Raw genomic sequence first — 23657 nt, 5'->3', positions numbered from 1 at the left:
GTACGAATTGAGCATATTAAGCACTCCAAGAGCCAAGATAGGTTCCTAAAGCATGTGAAGGAAAATGATCAAGAAAAGAAGGAAGCCAAAGAAAAAGATACCTGGGTCCAACTTTAAATCTACTATCACTTTTTGATCTAAATTTCCATTATTGATTCCTTTAATGGATCAATTAAATATCCTTGAAGATAAATACAAAGAAGTTACTACCTCTTCATTATTGATCTGGCTTGCTTATAATTAAACAAAATAACATTCATAATTTTGTTTGAAAACTGAAAACACAGAAGCCACATTTTCTTAATGTCATTACTACTGTCAAGAAGAAAATTACGGTCACATGAGATTTTTCCTAGATTTTATTAAGAATTAATGTTTAATCACAACCAATTTACTTTCTAGGTTAACTAATATGAAGAGGTGATAATTTTCCTTTGAAACTTATAAGTACAATCTGCAAACACATGCTTTTGAGAATAATATGTTACCTTGAACATATAACTATATTCTAAATAATGGGGGGGGGGGAAACAAACTATATTCTAAAGTCCTTGTCCTTATTTTAAATGTAAAGAAATGGTCCCTTACAAAACCAAAATAACCCACAGGTTAAAGGATGGTTTTCCTTTTCCTTGTTTTTTTCTTGTTTGTTTAAACAAATGTACACCATGATGTTTCAACCAGTAAGGCAAATGCTATGAATGTTAAAGTGGCAGTTTGCATTATACCACATCTAGAACCCAGGGGATGTGAATTAGATAGAAGTGTAATTAAACAATCAGGCAACATTATGACCAGTTTGCAGCATCCAAACTGTTCATTTAAGTTTCTTTTTTCTTGATGATCAGAGGTCCCCTGTTGTCCCAGTCTCTTCATTGTGTCTTTTGTGAGACCCATCACAGAGTGGGAACTTTTTGTATCTCCAGCAACAGCAGTACACAGCTTTATCTCCCAAATCTTCCAAGTCAAAAGCCTGTTCTACCTCGATATTGTCTTTCTGGATGTAAAGGTTCAACATAGCTTTGTTGCAATGATCTTTAATATTATAAGTCTTTTGTAAGCGAGATAACCAGTTGCAGCTGTTCCAGTAGCAATGATAACTGCTGTGATCCATTCAATTCTTATGCTAGAATTGGAAGTCAGGCTCATGGTGTTGTAAGACACATGGTATTGCAAGACACAGGATACTGAGCACAAACAGGGCTTGCAAACACAACCAGAGTCAAGGTGCAAGATGCAGACTAAGGACCCCAACATCATCAGGCTGCTCTATACTGCTCAGTTTTTTTCTCTATTCTTTTCTCTGTCCTTCTGGGTGTATGGTTTTGATTGCTCTGTCTTCTAGTTCACTGATTCTTTCTTCTGCCTGTTCAAATCTGCTGTTTTATCAGTCTTCATAATTGTGCCTTTTATCCCCATAATTTCTGTTGTTTCTTTTTATTTTTTTATTTTTAAAAAATATTCCAATCACTTTATTGATTGCATTTTTAATATATTTTTACTTATTTTTAAAAGATACTTAGATTATATAAAAAGTTACTGTTGTTTCTTTTTAAACTTTCAAATTCTTTATGTTCCCACATTATCTTAATATCCTTTAGCTCTATTCCATATTTTCCTTCATCTTCTTGATTGATTTCAGAGATTTGTTTGAACTTCTTTGATTAGTTGTTTCAAATTCTGTTTCCTCCAAAGTTTTTAATTTGTTCCTTTGAGCCATATCTTCCTCTTTCTTATTATGGCTTGTAATTTTTTGCTGATGTCTAAGCATCTAGTTATTTTGATGTGTTAACTCTGAAGTTCAGTTTTGCCCTCTTGCCTAGGGTTTTATTGTTGATTGTCTTTGTGTTAAGATTCTCCTTTGACGCTTAGTCCAATTTTTTTCTGGACCTTTAGAGTAGCCTGTGCTTAACTGTTCAGATTTTCTTAGCTCTTTTTCATCTAATTCTTGTCCTGGATATGCAGTACAATTTTTAAGATTGTACTTTTGTAATTGTCTTATCTCCAGGAGAGAGCTGCCTTTCCTCTGTGCCTTCTCTTGTGTTCTTGATCTGTTCTAGTTGTTGTGCAGAAGTTTCTCCCTAGCTCCTATGATTTGTTTAAATTCACTTCCTCACTCAGTGCCCCCTTTTCCTTACACTTTACAGTTCAGGGACCATCCTGTCTCACAGCAGTTCATTCCCCACTCCTCTCTTTGTGTGTGTGTGTGTGTGAGGCTTTTCTGCTTTCAGTTTTTTCCCAGTTAGGGTATCTCACTCTGGGGACCCAAAATGAAACAATCCAAAAAGGTGGGTCAATCCAGAAAAGTCCATTTTGTGTTTAGGTGGTACAGCCAACAGAAAGTGGACTGAATGTGCACAGCTCTTGTCAACATTTCTGCTCTGGTCTGTCAGTCTCCCCACACCCCCCACCCCAGGTCCCTTTTGTATGCAACATGCCTCAGCAACTTGTGTTTTGCCCTGGATCTCTGTGGACTTGGTTCCCTGTGCCAGAATATGCATGGCATTCTAATTCACTGCTGTGAGTGTCTCTGTAGTCTGCATCTGCATCAGGAGGGATCCAGGCCATACTGCATCTGCACAATTCCCAAGCTGCACAGGACTGAGTGAGCAGGAGGGTTCTGGACTGGCAGGACCATATGAAAATGTCTTACCTGGTCCTGGAAATTTTTTTCTTCTGTTTAGCAATTATAGAGTCTTTCAGTCTCTGTCTTCTATAAGAGTTCTAATCAAGTAGGTATTGTCCTTTTATTTGTTAATTCTTAGGGGACACTTTCCCAGGGGATGTCTTGCATCACCATGATGATGCACTCATGATATATATTTTTTTAATATTCTGGATAGAAGTACCTTATCAGATGTGTGTTTCATAAATATTTTCTCCCAGTCTGTGGATTATCTTTTCATTTCTTAACAGTGTCTTTCAAAGAACTGACCATTTTTATTTTGATGAATCCACCTTATCGATTTTTTCTTTCATGGTTTGTGTTCATTTTCTGCTGCTGCATATCACCAATTTGATGGCTTAAAACAACATAAATTTATTATCTCACAGTTTTCATGGGTTTGGAATCCAGGTTAACTGGGTCCTGCCCCCAAGATTATACCAGGCTGAAATAAACTTTCTGATGGAGCTGCGTTCTTTTCTGTAGTCTCGTGGTCTTCTCCTAAGTTTATATTATGTTCCAATGAATTCAGTTCCTTGCAATTGTAGCTGTAAAGTGGCATTTCCTCATGGTTATGATTTGCATTTCCCTAATGGCTAATGATGTTGAGTATATTTTCATGTGCTTATTGACCATTTGTATATTTTTTTGTGGGGAAATGTCTATTCAGATACTTTGCCTGTTTGTAAATTGGGTTATTTCTCCTTTTGCTGAGTCTTAAGAGTTTTTTATATATTCTAGGTACTAGACCTTTATCAGACATTTGATTTGCAAGTATTTTTTCAATTATATGTATTGTCTTTACATTCTCCATAGTGTCCTTTGAAGCACAAAAGTTTTTAATTTTGGTGAAGTCCAATTCATCTATTTTTTTTCTTTGGTTGCTTTGCTTTGCATGCCTTATGTAAGAAATCATTATCTAATCTAGCGTCACAAAGATTTACACCTATTTTTTCTTCTAAGCATTTTATAGTTTTAGTTTTTGCATTTAGGTCTTTATCCATTTTAGTTCATTTTTATATGGTGTGAGGTAGGGGTCCAACTTCATTCCTTTGTATAACTCTCCCATTGTCCTAACATCATTTTTTGAAGAGAATATATTTACTCATTGAATTTATTTCTGGACTTTTAGTTCTATCCCATTGATATATATATAGCTATCCTTACATCAGTACCACACTGTTTTGAGTGCTGTAGCTTTGTAATAAGCTTTGAAATTGTGAAGTGTAATTCTTCCAATATTGTTCTTCTTTTTCGAGATTGTTTTGGCTACTCAGGGTCCCTTTCCATTCCATATTAATTTTAGGATCAGCTTTTCCATTTCTGCCTAAAAGTCCTTTGGAATTTTGAGAGGGATTGCATTGAATTTTTAGATTGCTTTGGGTAGTATTGTCATCCTAACAATATTATGTCTTCTAGCCCATGAAGAAAAGATGTCTTTCCATTTATTTAGATTTTCTTTAATTTCTTTCATCAGTTTTCTTCTGTAGTACCCAGGGTATTCAGTATGAAGAAAAAATGAATATACAGAAAAAGAAATGAGAAGGGAATCAAAGCAGTACATGTTTGAAAAATCAGTTAATCACCAAAAACAGGTGGTAATGAAGGAATTAAGAAAGAACAACAATGTAAGGTACATAGAAAACAAATAGCAAAATGGCATAAATAAGTCCTTTCTTATCAGTAAGTACTTTAAATGTAAGTGGATTAAACTCTGATTATAAGGCAGAGATTGGAAGGTGGGATTAAAAATAATCCACCTGCCATCTATAAGTGACTCGATTTACATCTGATTGCAAAAAGATGCTCCATACAAATAGTAACTTAAAGATAGCTGGTCTGGCTGTACTAATATTAGATAAAGTAGACTTTAAAACAAACATTATTTCAAGAGAAAAAGACATTATATATTGATAGAAGTGTCCACCAAGAAACTATGGCAAATGTAAGAAAACTTTAAGGAATGCAGCAAAAGCAGTGCTCGGTGGGAAATTTATAGCTGTAAACACCTAGATTGCAGTAAAGAAACATTCTAAAATCAATAACCTAACTTTATACCTTAAGAGACTAGAAAAGGAAGAACAAGCTAAACCCAAAGCTAGCATAATGAAGGGAACAATTAAAATTAGAGAGAAATGAAAGAGAAAAACAATAGAATTGATGAAACCAAAAGTCGTATTTTTTTTTTTGAGAAGTCAACAAAATTGACCAATTCTTAACTTTCCTGACCAAGAAAAAAGAAGACTCAAATCACTAAAATCAGAAATAAAAGTGCGGACATTACTACAGACCTTACAAAAATGAAAAAGATTATTAGAAAATACTTTGAACACCAACAATGTACACCAAAAAATTAGATAACCTAAATGAAATGGACAAATTCCTAGAAAAACACAAACTAACAAAACGGTCTCAAGAAGAAATAGACGGGAAGCGGACTCGCCCTAATGGATAGGGCATCCACCTACCACATGGAAGGTCCGCGGTTCAAACTCAGGCCTCCTTGACCCATGTGGAGCTGGCCCATGCTCAGTGCTGATGCACGCAAGGAGTGCCCTGCCACGCAGGGGTGTCTCCTGCATAGGGGAGCCCCATGCTCAAGGAGTGCACCCCGTAAGGATAGCCACCCGGTGCAAAAGGAAATGCAGCCTGCCCAAGAATGGCGCCATACACACGAAGAGCTGACACAACAAGATGACGCAACAAAAAGAAACACAGATTCCCAGTGCTGCTGATCAGGATAGAAGTGGTCACAGAAGAACACTTAGCGAATGGACACAGAGAGCAGACAACTGGGGAGGCGGAAGGAAGGGGAGAAGAATAAATAAAAATAAATCTTAAAAAAAAAAAAAAGAACTAAAAAAAGCCTGAATAGATTATTTTTTAAAAAAGAAGAAGAAGAAATAGACTATACGAACAGACCTTGTATGAAGAGATTGAATCACTAATCCAAAACCCCTCAATAAAGAAAATCCTAGAACCAGATTGGTTTGCTAGTGAATTCTACCAATCATTTAAGGAATTCACCCTACTCTTCCTCAAAATCTTCCAAAAAGATAAATAAATAAAAGGAACACTTACTAACTCATTCTTTAAGGCCAGCATTACACAATACCAAAACCAGATAAAGGCATCCCAAGGAAAGGAGACTATAAGGGTCACCAGACCTTATGAACATGATACAACAATCTTATTAAATTAAATCCAGCAGCATTTTCAGAGACTAATACATCATGTCTTCTTTAAATTATTTTTTTTTAATTTCAAGATCATTATATATTCACATGCAGTTGTAAGCAATAACATAGAGACATCCCATATGCCTTTTACCTAGTTTCTTCCAATGGCAACATCTTGCCAAAATATACTACAATATCAAAACCAGGATATTGATATTGATAAATCAAGGTACAGAAAAGTTCCATTTTACCAAAAGGACTCCTGTATCACTATATATAGATATATAAACTGTTTTATATAAATAAATTTTTTAAGAGGTATTGGGGATTGAACCCAGGACATCATACTTGGGAAGCAGGTACTCAACCACTGAGTTATATCCACTCCCCTGTATCACTTTTTAAAGCCCCATCCATGTCCCTCCCCTAGTTCCTCTAGACCCTGATGCCTGGCAACCACTGATCTGTTCTCAGTTTCTATAATTTTGTCATTTCAAGACTGTCATATAAATGGAAAACACACACTGCATGTAATCTTTGATGTTGGCTTGCTTCACTTAGCATAATTCCCTGGGGATTTCTTCAAGTTGTTGCATATATCAGTAGTTCCTTTTTGTTTTTGAGTAGTAGACCATCGTGTGGATGTACAGCAGTTTGCTTTAACTATTCACCCCTTTAAGGACATCTGGTTATTTCCAGTTGGGGCTATAAAGTGTCTGAACTTTTTGTGTAAACATAAGTTTTCATTTCTCTGGGTAAATGGCCAAAAGTGTGGTTGCTGGGTCATATGATAGTGACATATTTAGTTTTAAATGGAGATGCCAAACTCATTTCCTGAATGGCTATGATATCTTGTGGTTTTACTTTATATTACCCTAATGACTAATAATGTATGTCTTTTCATGTGCTTGTTTGCCATCCACCTATATATTTTTTGGAAATATCTGTTAATGTCTTTTGCCCATTTTCTAATTGAATTGTTTGGTGTGAGGTTTTTTGTTTGTTTTTACTGTTGATTTTGAAAGTTTTTCCTTTCTTCTAGATACTAGTACTTTGTTGGATGTGTGGTTTGTAACTCTTTGCTTCCACTCTATAGGTTATCTTTTTAGCCTCTTAGCAGGGTTTTTTTTTTGCAGAATGAAAGTTTAATTTTGACGTCCAGTTTATCAGTATTTCTTTTTATGAATCGTGTTTTTGATGTTAAACCTAAGAACTCTTTGCCTAGACCTATATAGGTTTGCTCCTATTTTTTCTAAAAGTTTTATAATTTTACATTTAGGTCCTTAATTATTTTTGAGTTCATTTTTGTATAAGGGGTAAAGTTTAGATCAAGATTTTGTTTGTTTGTTTTTGCCTCTGGGTGCCAGGACCCATTTGTGTAAAGGCTGTCATTCCTCCATTGGATTGCTTTTGTACTTTCAGCAAAAAATCAGTTGGGCATATTTGTGTGAACTTATCTCTGGGTTCTCAATTGTATTCCATTGATCTTTTTTTGTCTATCCCCCATCAGTACCACACTGTCTTGATTATTGCACCTATACAGTAGGCCTTAGTATCAGGTAGAGTGATTCCTCCCACTCTATTCCTTTTCAAAATTGTTTTAATGTTTTTATATAAATTTTAGAATAAGCTTGCCTACAAAAATATCTTGCTGGAATTTTTATAGAAATTGGGTTTAACCTATAGGCCAATCTTGGGGAAAATGATACCTTCACAACATTGAGTCTTCTAATCCATGGATATAAAATACTTCTCTATTTATTTAGATTTTTTAAAAAATTATTTCATCAACATTTTGTAGTTCTAATCATACAGATGCTATACATGTTTTAAGTTTATATGTATTTCATTTTTTTTTTGGAGTGATTGTAAAATAGTATTGTGTTTTAATTTGGCTTCCACATGCTCATTGTTAGTATGTAGAAATAATTATTGATTTTTTTACTATTGATCTTAGCAATCAGTTATTAGTTTTAGGAGTTTCTTTGTAGATTCCTTAGGATTTTCTATGTAGACAGTTGTGCCATCTGCAAATAAGGACAGATTTCTTACTTTAAATCTGAATGAATTTTCTTTTTCTTCACTTACTGCTATAGCTATAGCTTACAGTATTTAGTTGACTAAGAGTAGTAAGAACAGACATCCTGGTCTTGTGTCCAGTCTTGGAGGGTAAGCATTAAGTCTTTCAACATTAAGTATGATGTTAGCTATAGGTTTTTGTCAGATATTTTTTACAAAGGTTAGTTCTATTCCTAATTTTCTGAGAGTTTTTATCATGAATGAGTATTGAATTTTGACAAGCTCTTTTTGCGACAATTGATATGATCATGTGATTTTCTTCTTTAGCCTGTTGATATGGTGGATTGCACTGATTGATTTTCAAATATTGAACTAGCCTTTATACCTGGAATAAATCCTACTTAGTCATACTATGTAATTATTTTTTAATGTAGTGCTGGATTTAATTTGATATTATGGTGAAGATTTTTGCCTTTTTTTTTTTTTTAGTTTTATTTATTTATTTCTCTCCCCCCTCCCGCCCCCCATTGTCTGTTCTGTGTCTATTTTGCTGCGTCGTCTTCTTTGTCTGCTTCTGTTGTCAGCAGCACAAGAATCTGTGTTTCTTTTTTTTGTTGCGTCATCTTGTGTCAGCTCTCCATGTGGGCAGTGCCATTCTTAGGCAGGCTGCACTTTCTTTCACGCTGGGCAGCTCTCTTTATGGGGCGCATTCCTTGCGCGTGGGGCTCCCCTACGCGGGGACACCCCTGCATGGCACGGCACTCCTTGCGCGCATCAGCATTGTGCCTGGGCCAGCTCCACACGGGTCAAGGAATCCCAGGGTTTGAACCACGGACCTCCCATGTGGTAGACGGACACCCTAACCTCTGGGCCAAGTCCACTTCCCAGATTTTTGCATCTTAATTCATGAGTGCTATTGGTCTCTAACTTTCTTTTCTGTACTGTAGTTGTATGGTTTGGGTTATGAGGATAAAACTAGCCTTATAAAATGAGTTAGGAAGTCTTCCTTCCTCTTCTGTTTTCTCATAGAGAGTGTGTAAAATTGGTACTAATTCTGTTTAACTAGTTTGGTAGAACTTGAATAGCCAGAACCATCTTGAAAAAGAGCAAAGTTGGAGGACTCTTACTTTTAAATTTCAAAACTAATTACAAAACTACTGTAATCAAGACAGTGTATATGAGCACAAGGACAGATATTATAGACCAATGGATTAGAATTGACAGCACAGAAATAAATCCATATATATGCCCAGTTGAATTTTGACAAGGGTGTCAAGTCCATTCAGTGGGAAAACAACAGTCTCTTCAACAAATGGTACTGTGAAAACTGGATATCCACATGCAAAAAGAATGAAACTGGACCTGTACCACATACCATGTTAAAAAATTAACTCAAAATGGATAAACAACCTAAATATAAGAGCTAAAACTGTAAAACTCTTAGAGGAAAACAGGGAAATAGCTGCAGGACCTTATATAAGGAAGTGGATTCTTAAACTTTACACAGAAAGCATGAGCAACAACAAAAAAAAAACCTAGACTTCTTTAAAATGAAAAGCTTTTGTGCATATAAGGACAGGATCAAGAAAGAGAAAAGACAACCAACAGAATGGGAGAAATATTTGGGAACTATATTTCTGATAAGGGTTTAATATCCAGAATATATAAAGAATTCCTACAACTTAGCAATAACAACAACAAGATAAGTAACCTAATTTTTAAAAATAGGCAAAGGGCTCTTTGGTGGTCAGGCTGTTGTGTCAACTCAGCCAGGTAATTGTGCCCATTTGTTTGGTCAAGCAAGCACTGTCTAACTGTAATACAAATGCATTTATGGAATTTAGTCACCATTGACTTTACTGCAGTGGTAAATCATAGATAACTGGTTATAATTACATCAGTCAGGGAGACTGCCATCAGCAAGAGTGATGCTTAACCCAATCAGTTGAATGCCTTAAAAGGGGAAGTGATTCCAGCATTGAGAGAATTTCTGAGCTCAGTCAAAATCTCCTAGAACTCATCAAGAACCTTCATTGGACTTTCATTGCCTGCCTGTGGAACCTGGACTTGTGCATCCCCATGGCTGCGTGAGCAACTCTTATATAATGGCATACTATTGACAGATATCTTTTATTGATTCTGTTTCCCTAGAGAACCCTGACTAATACAGTCTCAAATAGACATTTCTCCAGAGAAGATATACAAAAGGCCAGTAATCACACAGAAAGATCAACATCATTAGCCATTAGGGAAATGCAAATCAAAACCACAATGAGATACCATCTCACTCCTACTAGCATGGGTGTTATTTTAAAAATGGAAAATGATTGCTGACAAGGATGTGGTGGAGAACCTTTGTGCATTGTTGGTGGGAATGTAAAATGGTGTATCTACTGTGGAAAACAGTTGGCGGTTCCTCAGAAAGTTAAACATAGAGTTACCATCTGACCCAGGAATCCCACGTCTAGGTATATATATATGCAAGAATTGAAAGTTGGGATTTGGGTGGATATTTGTATACCAATGTTCATAGCAGCATTATTCACAATAGCTAAAAGGTAGAAGCAACTCAAATGTCCATCAGCTAATGAATGAATAAACAAAATGTGTTATATACATAATCTTAGCCTTTAAACAGAATGAAATTCTGTTACATTCAAATTATATCGCTACATGAATGAACCTTAAAGACATCTTTTTGAGTGAAATAAGATACAAAGGAACAGATATTATATGATTCCACTTATATGAAACAATTAGAATATACAAACTTGTAGAGATAGAAAGTAGGGTATAGTTTACCACGAGCTAGGGAATAGAGAGTTCATGTATAATAGGGTTTCTATTTGCAGTGAAGGGAAAGTTCTGTGTTCTGGTAATAGATAGTGATAAAAGTAGCACAACATTGTGAATTTAATAATCTCACTGAATGGTATGCTGGGGTGTGGTTGTGATAGGAAAGTTTATTTTGCATGTATAATTCTACAGTTTAAAAAGTTTTGGTAGAATTCTCTAACAAAAGCATCAGAGCCTGAAAATGATTTTTGGGGAGCTTTTTAATTATGAATTCAAGTTTTTAAATGGTTTTAGGACTTGTTGAAGTAGTCTTATAAATTGTCAGTTTTGTGTGTGTGAAGTTATTCATATTCCCTTTTTATTCTTTATTCAGGATCTGTAATGATAAGCTCTGATTCATCCTGATATTGCTGATTTTTGTCTTCTATTTTTTTATCCTTGTCATTCTTCATAGAGGTTTATCCATTTTATTGATTCTTTTGACAAAATAGCTTTTTGTATCATTGATTTTCTCCATTATTTTCCTGTTTTGAGTGTTGTTGCTTTCTCCTTTTTATTTATCTTTTCTTCTGCTTGCTTTGGGTTTATTTTGCTCTTGTTTTTTCTAGTTTCCTGAAATAGGAAATTAAATTATTGATTTGAGACCTTTCCTCTTTTCTAATATAAACTTAGAACTGTACATTTCCCTCTCAGCAACGCTTTTGCTGTGTCCCATATATTTTTTTAAGATTTAAAAAAAAATTTTTTTTTAATATATTTTTTTAATTTCTTTCTCTCCCCTTCCCCTACCACCCACCCCAGTTGTCTGCTCTCTGTGTCCATTCGCTGTTTTTTCTTCTGTGACTGCTTCTGTCCTTATCAGCGGCACTGGGAATCTTTGTTTCTTTTTGTTGCGTCATCTTGTTGTGTCAGCTCTCCATGTGCACGGCGCCATTCTTGGGCAGGCTGCACTTTCTTTTGCCCTGGGCTGCTCTCCTTACGGGGCGCGCTCCTTGCACGTGGAGCCCCCCTACGCGGGGGACACCCCTGCGTGACAGGGTACTCCTTGTGTGCGTCAGCACTGTGCATGGGCCACCTCCACATGGGTCAGGGAGCCCCAGGGTTTCAACTGCGGACCTCCCATATAGTAGGCAGACACCCTATCCATTGGGCCAAGTCTGCTTTCCCCATGTATTTTTATATGCTGTATTTTCATTTTCATTTAGTTCTATATTTAAAATTTTTCTCTTGCAGTTGAAGTGGTTGTTTGATTTCTAAACGTGTAGAGATTTTCCTATCATCTTTCTGGTAATGATTTGTAGCTTGATTCCATTATGGTCAGAGATTATATTCTGTATGGTTTCAATTCTTTAAATTTGTTGAGGTTTGTTTCATGGCCTGGGATACAGTCTTTCTTGGTGAATGTTCAATGGGCACTTGACCAAAAAAAATGTATTCTATTGTAGTGTAAAGTATTCTATATATGCCAATTGGATCTTGTTGATTGATTGTGTTGTTAACTTCTATATCTTTGCTGATTTTCTATCTTGAAGTCTTCAGTTACAATTGTGACTTGGCTGTGTCTCTCATTTCATCTCTCAGTTTTGTCTTGTATTTTTGAGGCTCTATTTTTTAGTGCCTTCACATTTAGAATTGTTATGTTGTCCGGTTGGAGTAATTGTTTTATTATACAGTTTCTTTGTCTCTGGTAATTTTCTTGGCTCTTTTTTGTTTTCTTTTTGTTTTCTTTTTTTGTTTTTTGTTTTATTTTGCTTTTATTTTTTGCTCTGAAGTCTATCTGAAACTAATATAGCCACTTCTTTTTTTAATTAAAATTTGTATGATATATTTTCTTCCATCCTTTTGTTTTCAATCTACCTATATCTTTGTATTTGAAGTAAATTTTTACAGACAGCATATTGTTAGATCCTGGTTTTTTTGGAGGTACTGAGGATTAAACCTCAGACCTCATACATGCAAAGCAGGAACTCAATCACTGAGCTATAGCCACTGTCCCATGGTTTTTCTTTTAATCTTCTCTTCTAATCTCTGTTAATTGGTATATTTGGACCATTTATAATAAAGATCATTATTCTCTATTAGGGCTTAAGCCAGCCATTGTAGTACTTGTTTTCTGTTTTTGCTTCCTCTATGTCTCTTTTCTTACTTTCCTATGGGTTATGTAAACTGTTTTTTTTTTAAGATTTGATTCTGATTTTATTACTTTGTATAGTTTTCTTAGGTGTTGCTCCAGATATCACAGTAACGCATACATAACCAAGTCTAATGATATAGATGTTTTGCCAATTTGAGTGAAGTATACAAACTTTTTTCCATTTAGACCTCTTTGCCCACTCTACTTTTAAATATAATTGTTTTAGGTATTTCTTCTACTACATTGAATGCTGCATCAGATGATGTTATAGTTTTTGCTTCAGCCACCAAATGTAATTTAAGAAACTCATGATAAGTAATATAGTTTGTTGTGTTTAACCTCCTCCCCCTTTTTAAAAATACATTCTGATATTCTTCTTTCCTTTATGAAGTTGCAAGCCTTCTTCTGTTGATATTTCCTTTCTGTTTAGAAAAACTTCCTTTGGCCATTCTTTAAGGGTAGTTTTGCTAGCAACAAGTTCTCTTAGTTTTCCTTCATCTGAGAATTTATTTATTTACCCTTATTTACTGAAGGATATTTTCATTGGATATAGAATTCATGGTTGACAATTCTCTTCTTTCAGTACTTGAAAATGTGCCACTTCCTTCTGGCCTTCATGGTTTCTAATTAGATATCTGCTGTCATTTGAATTGTTTTTCTTGGACTGCTTTCAGTGCCTTGTCTGAGATATATGGGAGGCAATAAGAAGGAAACTGAGGGGGTTTACCACTCTTTCTTATTCCTCAAGTGCCAACGCCCTTAGGATGTATCAGCTGCTGCCTTTCCAACTTTCAGTCTTCCTATGTTTGTTGTGTTGTGTCCAGGGATTTTAGTTACAAGAGGCAGGACTTGGGAAGAATGAGGGTACTCCATCTTGGTTGACCTGGAAATCCATGTACTTGTCTTTTGTCAACCTTACTGAATTATTAGTCCCAGTAGTTCTTCTTTGGATTATCTTGAATGCTACATACAGTCATATCTTATACAAAATTACATTTTTATCTCTTCCTTTCTTGTATCTCTACCTTTTGGTTGTTTTTATCTTATTGCAACAAAAATAATTGAATCTCTTCTTCTATTTTTAAATATCGTAATGAATGTGTACCTTTTCACTCTGCCTGTATAAAATAACCACTTTTTCTTCTCTATTTCCTTATTTCAAAGTTCCTTACTTCTATATACAATCTTTCTAAGTCTCTGTTTTTCTCTAACTACCCATAACTTCTTTTTTTTTATATGATCTGCCTTCACCTCCTGCTTTCCCCCTTGCTCCACTTACTGTAGGCATAGTAACCTCTCTGCTTTTCCATCAACACGACGTGCATCTTCCTCTCTCAGGCCTTTGCATTTCTTGTTCCTTCTTCTCAAATTGCTTTTCTCCCCAGATATTTGTGTGGCTTATTCTCTCATCTTCTAAAAGATCTTTACTCAAATGTCACCTTCTCAGTAAGATCTTCCCTGACCACCCCACTAAACTTTGTTTTATTTGTACTAGGTAATACTCTTCGTATGATTTAAAATTCAAATATTACAAAAGGGTTTGTGTTGATAAATTTTTCTCCCACTCCCATACTCTGCCACCCCATTCCTTTGTCAGTTTCTTGGCTCTCCTTTCAGTGACATTCCCTTATGGCTTTCTAAGAAATTCACATCAAATTGTACTGTGGGATGGACTGTGTTACAGTTACATCTCTCTAAAACAGTTCTTATTTCCTTTTCTGTATACTGCTCAACCCTCATCAGTAGCAGTGTTAGCTATTTTTAAGTGAATGTTACTATAATGCTAGCTGCTTTTAAGGAGTGATGTAATAAAATATTATTTGGCCCATGCCCTTGAAGTTCAAAATCTAGGTGGAATGGGAAAATATCCACATATAAAGTAACATTGGGTTTAAAAAGGTCAAGATGAGATGCATATGAAATGTCAGAAACATTGAATAGTTCATTGTTGAATAATGTGTAGATAACAAATCCTGTGGAAATTAATTTATCAAAGGAGAGAATGAGTATCTTTACCAGAGAAAGCTTCATGGAAAGGGAAGTGTACATTGCCTTGGGATAGTCTGAGAAAAGTATAGAAGGAATAGAGTATATTCTCCCTTATATGTGTGTACCAAGATAATGTTTGAGTAGTAATATCCTACCAGGAATATAATTTTATGCCTTGGGGTTTGTAAAAATGAATAATAAAGTCCTGCTCTTGAAGAGAAGAGACTATACATAACAAAAAGTGAGTGAAAGGAAGGGCTATAAAGAGGTATCAAATTCATTGGGGATTCGAAGAGAAACTATAGGCAATTTGAGAAACCAATAAAATGTTTATAGGGATGCTTAAGGTGGAGCTTGAAAGATAAATAAGGAATTTTAATAGGCAGAAAGGGATAACACAGTGAAAGACTCGAATATAGTCATTGGCAAACTATGGTCCATAGCCTAGGCCGCCTGTTATTGTAAATAATGTTTTACTGGAACACAGCGTGCTCATTAGTTTATGTATTATCTATGGCTGCCTTAGTGCTGCGGGTGGCAGAGCGAAGAAGTTGAGACAGACCATATAGACCATAATACCTAAAATACTTACTGTCTGACCCTTTACAGAAAATTTGCTAATCCTTGCAAGTAGATGGGATATACTTCATTGGCTAACTACTGAAAAAAATGAAAAGAAATTTATTTTACTTGGCAGTGTGCTGGGCTCAGTAATGGAAGGGTAGGTGGTTGAAGAGGAAGAGGTTAGTGGTGAAGAAATGCAATAGGAAGGACATTATTAGTAGAGAGGAGGTGAGAGCCACTCAAGCCTGAGAAAACAGCTTAATAAAGCACAGAGGTAGATTGTCCTTACTCATGGTTTTTTTAATACTTTCCTTACTAGCCAAGAAGGATCAGGAAGGTGGAGAAGAAAAGAAATCTGTGCAAAAGAAAAAAGTAAAAGAATTGAAGGTGTTGGATTCAAAGACGGCCCAGAATCTCTGTGAGTAACTCTATGATTTCTACTTGAAATGTGAAGGAGCTCTTCTAAGAACTTAATTCTGGTCCAGAATTCCTCAAGATTAAAAACTTAAATTTGTTGCATTCCTACTGTATACCAGGCATTGCACAGTGAAATTGCAATATTTCATTTAGTTTCATAGCAACGAAACAAAAGCTAAGATTTTCAAGAATTTTCTTAATCATTTAGCTAGTAAGTGACAGATCTGGGATTTGAACCTTGGGCTTCCTTATTTCACTTACTATTTCCATCATATTCACAGAATATCTACTACAAGTGTGCTTGCCATGAGAAATTTCCTTTTTTCTCACATTCTTATAAACACTTCCTTTAAATGCAGACATTGACTTGACTTCAATTAAATCTAAAATAACTTTGTGATTTAGAATAAATTATATAAATCTTGTACTTCTTAGAGTAGGATCAATATCTCTAGAGAGTGTTCTGTTCTGAATTTCCTACTTATACTCATAACTCTGGTGGCAAAAAGAACTTTCAGATCATAAATTCCATACCAAAGTTGATGTAGGTAGCGCTTATTTGATAACCAAGATGAAAGTTCATTCTTTGTTAATTTCAACTATTGATACCTTCTTTATGCTGAGTACTCTATATTTTTCAATAAATATTTTAGGCTCTGTTAAATGCCAAGCTCTATTAGGCTTGCTGTTCATGTATTTTAGGGATGAAAGTTTATATGTTCCTTAAAGTCTACTCACAAACCTGTGACATGGTTATTGTTACCATTTTTTCAAATGAGAAAACTAAAGTTCACACCAAGGTCACACAACTAACAAATACCTGTAACCTTAAGTAAGTCATCAGTGCAAAGACAGCAGCAAGCCTTTACATTATTCTTAGCTGTACAATCTTAGATCATTGTCAACAAATATTACTAAATAGTATCTCCTCTAAACAGAGGAACAGGGAACAGTTCTTCTCAAGATTATTTCTTAGAACATAAAGAATGAGTAATTGTTATTTTAGAAAATGATACAAGAGCTCATGGGGTAGTACATTGTTATTTCTAGTTGAATGATATAAATAACAGTATTCAGAAAGAGAATTGAGATTAGTTTAGGGTGGGATGGTCTGGGAGATAGCATTTAGTGACTCAGCACTTATTAAGTGCCTCTTACATGCTAGAGATACAAAGCTGAGTAAGGCATAGTCCCTATCGTCATAAACTATGTGTCTGGTGAAGACAGAAAAGTAAATAATGATAATAGCATCAAGTGATACATGCTATGATGGAGGTATGCAGGATTGCTTATGGGTGCACAAGGAAAGGGGGCATCTAAATCAAATATGGGGGTCATTTTGGAGGGGGCATATCCTAGAGGACTTTCTAAGGAAGGTACAGCTTGACCTGAGTTGAAAGGATGTACTAAGAATGAATTAAGTGAAGGATAAGATCCTTCACTTCATTTCTGTTCCAGGCAAGGGAATCCAGCATGTATGAAGTCACAGAGGCATGAGATGATTTTGTGTAGGTGAGAGACTGCAAGTAATTGCATACAGCTGAGTAAAGGCCATATGTAGGGGGGGAGTGGTGGGAGAAGAAGCCTCCAAGAAGTAGATATGGGCTACCTCATAAAAATTTTTGTAGTCTTGGTCTAACCCATATGTATTTTATCCTGAAACCTATAGCAGTTATTGAAAGAGACTTTAATCAGGAAAGTGAGCAACATATGGTTTTTAGGAAGGCTACTTTGGCAGTGATTTTGAGGCTGAATTGCTAGTGTGTGGGGAGACTGTAGGCAAAGACCACTTACGTTATTGCTTTAAATAAAGTAAGAAGTGACCAGGGTCTGTAAGTAGGATAGTGAGAATGAAAAGGAAGGTAGCAGTTAGTAATAAAATAGAATTAATGGTACTTAGTGATCAATTGAGGGATAAAAAGAAAGCTCCTTGGGTTTAGATTACAATGGAGAGTGTTATCATTTACTGAAAAAAATCCAGCAAGAGCATTGTATTAATCAGCCAAAGGGGTGCTGATGCAAAGTACCAGAAATCTGTTGGCTTTTATAAAGGGTATTTATTTGGGGTCAAAGCTTACAGTTGCAAGGCCATGAAGAGTCCAGCTGAATGTACCATAATAGGTACTTCCCTACCCAAAGTGTTGCCAGCCTTCCTCTCTAAAGGATCTGTGGTCCCAGCTCCTTCCAATCTCAGCTGTCGGCTGGCATAGGGATCATCTCTCTTCCTTGGGCTCATTTCTTTCCAGGCTAACCTGCTATGTTCTCTTTACAAAGTCAGCTATAAACTATCAGATGAGGGGCTCATCTCTTTTCCCAAAGCCTCTGCCATGTCTATGGAGCTGTCTCTCTTCTTCTATGTATCTTCTCTGTGTATTTACTTCTTTGTTCTTCATTGAGCGTCCACCAAGGGGGTGGGGACTCAAACTGAGTTACACTCTATTGACATGGTCAAATCAAATCCCTAATCTTTATTTAATCAAGTTAAATGTAAAGCCTTTGAATTTAAATCAGTCAAAGGGTATCATGCCTAGAGGAACAGACCTGTTTGCAAACATAATCAATATCTCTTTTTGGAATTCAAAAGTAATATCAAACTGCCCCAAGCAGGTTCCCTCTGGTTTGTTTGCTTTGGGAGAGGAGTAGTGGGTAGTGGACATGTAAGAGGTTGCAGGGTGGTAGGTAGAAATTATGATTTTGGGGTAGAATTTTGGATACTGGTGGGACTCTCAAAGAATGGATCATAATGGGTATAGACATCAAGAGGGAGGTCTAGGTTGGAGATACAGATTTAGGATATAATGTATGAGTGGTAGTTGAAGCCATAGGTTTGCCTTGAAGGGCACTAACATTTAAGGGGCAAGAAGAGAAAGGGAAGACCTCAGAGGAGGCTGGAAAGGAATATCCAGAGAAAAGAGTATCACATAGTCCCAAGAAGAGTAAATAGTCAACAATGTCAGATGAAGAGAAAGGTCAAGTAAAATCAGAACAGGGCAAGTATCCTTTGCATCTGGCATTAGGAAAGTAAATAGCCTAAGCAAGAATAATTCAGTGTAGTATAGTGATTAAGACCACAGGCTCTGGAATCAGTTCTGTATTTAAATTCTGGCTCTAACATTTACTATTAGTGTGACCTTGGATGGGCAGCTTAACTTCTAGAAGTATTAGTTTCCATTTCTGTAAAATGGGGCTAATAATACCAACTTATAGGGCTACTATGAACAGAGCTAAATCTGATCATATTTGTACATAGCTTATTGTGTTTAAGATACTGTGTCTTACATAAAGATATGTTCAATAAATGGTTGTTGTTTATTCATCAGCTTTGTGGGAAAGATATCCACATATTTTGGGTTGAAGAATAAATGAGGGCTGTGAAAGTGAGAGAGTAAACTAGATTTTTTAAAATGCTGTAAAGTGAAGGAGAGAGAGGAGAAGGGAATTAGGGTCAGGATGGGTTTTACATATATTTTTTAAGATAGTAGAAATTTGATTATGTATATATGCTGATGAAAAAAGTCAATAATTAAAGCCACCTTTCCTGTTGAAACACAAAGGAAAGATGAATCCATGGGTACAGTTGCTGATAAGCTTACTGACCTCTTGGTTCAAGCTTTCTTCTAGGTGATTCCAAAATAGTCCTTTCCCAATAGTTTTCTAATCTGGCACACCTGAGGGTCCTCAATGCTGATAAATATGTAGGTGGCATAAGAAAAAGCTGAATAAGTAATTTCACCATAGCTTCAGTTTTTCCCAGTGAAGGAGAGCAGGGTCTTCATAGAACAAACGGGGGGAAGCGGATATGGCTCAAGTGATTGGGTTCCCATCTACCATATGGGAGGCCCCGGGTTCGATTCCTGCAGCCTCCTGGTGAAGGCAAGCTGACCTGTAGCACAGAGAGCTAGCTCAGCAAGATGATGAAACAAAGGGAGACAAGCAGACACAGAAGAACACGCAGCGAATGGGAGCAGAGAACAAGCACAAGTGGCAAGCAGGGGGAATAAATAAATAAGTCATAAAAAAAAAAAAAAAACAAATGGGAAAGTGGCGGACAATTGGAATAAAGGAAATATTTTGAGGAGCTGCTAAGAGGGCAGGAGAGAGAGTGGACTAGGGACACATAGAGTAGGGTGAAAGTCTGTTGTATATAGACAGAAAAGATCAAAGACTTCCTGTGTGAGCAAAGGCACAGAATCATGGTATTTTTTGGAATATGGCGCATGGAACAATGTGGCAGGTTTGACATAAATATGTGGATTAATGAGAGAGATGCTTCTCAGAGGTTTCTGAGAGTGACTTTTAAAGAATCCTCTTAGATAGATTATCTGGCATAGATTTGCTGGATGAGTTGAAAGAGGAAGAGACTGACAAAAACATGTCTTTATACCTTATTTTCTGGCAGCAATCTTTTTGGGTTCCTTCCGCATGCCCTATCAAGAGATTAAGACTGTCATTCTGGAGGTGAATGAGGCTGTTCTGACTGAGTCAATGGTCCAGGTAAGGATGCAGGTGGTTCTGCCGGAGCTGGCTGTACACTGGCTTCCTTGTCTCCCTACGGAGGTGCTGAGGGTCTTCCTCCAGCATTGTTGATTTAGAGAATGCTGGCTGTGGAGAAGCTTCTGTTTCTCACTGGTCAGGTTACTTCTGATATATTTTTACAGGTCCTCCAGCCTGTGTTTCCTTTTCATTGGTCCTTGGGCAGAGTGTGAAACTGACAAGAGAATAAAAGTCATTTAGGCTTAAGTCATCAGTTCATCCCCCTCAAATGCAGAAAATCACTTCTCTTTCAGAACCTCATTAAGCAGATGCCTGAGCCAGAACAGTTAAAAATGCTTTCTGAACTGAAGGATGAATATGATGACCTGGCTGAATCAGAGCAGTTTGGCGTGGTGGTGAGTGAGCCCTGTAGCAAAGGCTCTTTTCTGTCTTTTTCCTTGCCCTTTGTCCCTTTTGAACCTGTTTTCCTCTTCTCTTCTTTCTGCTTTGGAACTCTGATCCTCCTATGGGAGGCTCAAGCCTTTTTCATATTGCCCCCCGCCCCCTGTTGGCTGTACTGGAACTGCTTGTCTTCCTCACCAGATGGGCGCTGTGCCTCGTCTGCGGCCTCGCCTGAATGCCATCCTCTTCAAACTACAATTCAGTGAGCAAGTAGAGAATATCAAACCAGAGATTGTTTCTGTGACTGCTGCATGTGAGGAGTTACGCAAGAGTGAGAGCTTCTCTAACCTCCTGGAGATTACCTTGCTTGTGGGAAACTTTATGAATGCTGGCTCCAGGAATGCTGGTGCTTTTGGCTTCAATATCAGCTTCCTCTGTAAGGTGAGCGTGGGTGTTAAAACAGGATGGCAGAAGGAAAGGCTACTGGCTTCCATGAGCCCAGAGTGGCACATTGTTATTGGCCTCAGGTGATCTTGGGCGTGTTGGGACTAATAATTTCTCGTCTTACCCTTAAGCTTCGAGACACCAAGTCCACAGATCAGAAGATGACATTGTTGCACTTCTTGGCTGAGTTGTGTGAGAAAGACCATCCTGATGTCCTCAAGTTTCCAGATGAGCTTGCCCATGTGGAGAAAGCCAGCCGAGGTAGGGCAGATTGGGGTGAAGCTAGAAGGTGGTTCAGGTCCCCAAAAGCGGAGGGAAAAAAGATACCATCTATGTTTTACGTCACTTTCAGTTCAGACTATATTAAATGGAAATGGGAGAGGATGTAGGCATAGTGTCTAAGCCAAAAGGGAATATAAGGCAGAAGAGAGGTTGCCATGTGTAGAAATGGGGAGCCCTGATTTCTTGAACACCAAAAACAGCTGGAAGAAAGGCAAGTGTTTCTAATTGGATCAGCAGTATTTGCTTTTCTCATTCAGAAAACATAGACAGGTTTAATAAAAATTATCCTAGAACTGGGAAAAAAAAAAACAGCATTCCGTAGAAATGGGAGCAGGTTTCTGCCCTACCCTTATATAGGTCTGCTATATGTCTTCCTTTCTTCCAATCCCTGTTCTCTAAAATAAATGAGACCTCCTAGGGGATTTCATAGATTTTTGTTAATTTAAATGAAACTTTTTTTCTATTCTTAGTACTGCGTACGTTGTGGAAGCAGGAGGTTCAGCTATTGAATAATTTATAATCTCACTGGAAAGAAGAAAGGTTATATGTATGAAGCAACTAGACAATAGAAAATAAAAGAAGTAAAATAACTGAATATATGTGTAGTCTGAGCTGTGATCCGGAAGGGTAGAAGAGAAGCTAAGGAGTCTAGAGGCTGGAATTAGTAAACTCTTGCTCTCTGTTTTTGTATTTCCTTTAGTTTCGGCCGAGAACTTGCAAAAGAACCTAGATCAAATGAAGAAACAAATTTCTGATGTGGAACGTGATGTTCAGAATTTCCCAGCTGCCACAGATGAGAAAGACAAGTTTGTTGAAAAAATGACTATATCCTTTCTTGAAATGAAGGAACTGCCCATAAGAAGGAAAAAAGAACTTCTCATGGAGGGACAACAGAATAGATGTGGTGATATATAATTTTTCCCTCTTACAAAAAAACTTTTTAAAAAATTAAAACACAGTTCTTAAAAGCATTCTTATTGTTGGGGCAGGGGATGCAAGCCGTGCAGATAAAATAAAAACCTCCCTTGACCTCCTGTTTCCACTGTACACATAGATAAACACATACTCTGCCTCTCCTTCCCAAAAGTAACTATGCCATTAGGCTTCTTTCTGATTTGCATTTCACAGTATTTATTTTAAACAAAAATTTAATTATATTCCTTTTTTTTTTTTTACCACACATGCATACGAAGAACAGCCTCTTTACTAATTGCCACCTCCTGTTCTAAAGGTATATCATAGTTTATGGTTTATCATTTCCCCTATTTTGGATATTCAGATTACTTTTGTTTTTTTGCTCTTATAAACAGTGCTGTATTGAACCTCCTTGTACATGCTAGTACACATCTGTTTAAGTATTTGTCTGGACCAGAGAAGTAGGTCTCCTTCTCGGTCTTGGTCCTTTACTCCTTGGATCCACAGCTTCGTGAAGGATGCACAGGAACAGTATAACAAGCTGCGGATGATGCATTCTAACATGGAGACCCTCTATAAAGACCTGGGCGAGTACTTCCTCTTTGACCCCAAGAAGTTGTCTGTGGAAGAATTCTTTATAGACCTGCACAACTTTAGGAATATGTTCTTGGTGAGCAAGAGATAACCTGCTGACCGAATTTTGTATGGACCCTTCTCACTCCACTGGGTTCCTGTTTGTTGGTGGTGGGTGTGGGTACACATGGGTTCATACATGCCTGTGTATTCTTCTCCCCCCTCCCCCAGCAAGCAGTCAAGGAGAATCAGAAGCGGCGAGAGACAGAGGAAAAGATGCGGCGAGCAAAACTAGCCAAGGAGAAGGCAGAAAAGGAGCGGCTGGAGAAGCAGCAGAAGAGAGAGCAACTCATAGACATGAATGCAGGTAAGAAGCAAAGAAGAAAGGCAAACAGGTGGAGACAGGAACATTTGAATGGCTTCTCTGTCTAGAACATCAAGGCCAGAGAGAATAGCTCCTGTCTGAGCTCAACTTTTGTCATATGCTTTTTGGCAGTCTCCTACCTCTGGATCCTGATACTGGACTTTAATTTCAACTCAGTTACATGCACACTCCAATTTTCCATGCAAAAATCTTTTTCTCTTTCTTTTGCTGCTGCTTGTATTATGTCTCATTTCCCCAGTGATTTTAGTATTGCTGTAACACATGCTCCTTCATTCTGCCTGACCAAAAATTCCTCTGTCCTGTTATACCCTCCACTAAATTTTTTGTTCTTTTACCCAAAAGGTTTTCCTTGGCCCCCCCTCCCCTCCTCTTTTAATGGTGGCCTGCCCTCCTTTTCTGCTTATTTCACTAAGTACTGTA

The 23657-nt window shown here is 36.9% G+C and overlaps 1 protein-coding gene across 2 annotated transcripts in view; it reads left to right on the top strand.

The window, feature by feature from the left end:
• Positions 1 to 23657, top strand: part of LOC131275504 (protein diaphanous homolog 1) — a 70484-nt gene that overhangs the window by 38008 nt on the left and 8819 nt on the right. For both annotated transcript variants that reach the window (XM_058286107.1, XM_071210304.1), the window contains exons 2-9: positions 15666 to 15764; positions 20163 to 20257; positions 20551 to 20652; positions 20840 to 21079; positions 21214 to 21343; positions 22065 to 22190; positions 22786 to 22949; positions 23084 to 23219. In XM_058286107.1, coding sequence (XP_058142090.1) covers positions 15666 to 15764; positions 20163 to 20257; positions 20551 to 20652; positions 20840 to 21079; positions 21214 to 21343; positions 22065 to 22190; positions 22786 to 22949; positions 23084 to 23219 — 1092 coding nt within the window. The remainder of the gene's footprint in view (positions 1 to 15665; positions 15765 to 20162; positions 20258 to 20550; positions 20653 to 20839; positions 21080 to 21213; positions 21344 to 22064; positions 22191 to 22785; positions 22950 to 23083; positions 23220 to 23657) is intronic.

This window comes from Dasypus novemcinctus, chromosome 2, assembly GCF_030445035.2.
Source record: "Dasypus novemcinctus isolate mDasNov1 chromosome 2, mDasNov1.1.hap2, whole genome shotgun sequence".
Taxonomy (NCBI): domain Eukaryota; kingdom Metazoa; phylum Chordata; class Mammalia; order Cingulata; family Dasypodidae; genus Dasypus; species Dasypus novemcinctus.
The sequence above is the reverse complement of the archived record's forward strand: the minus strand, read 5'-3'. Positions and strand labels throughout refer to the sequence as shown.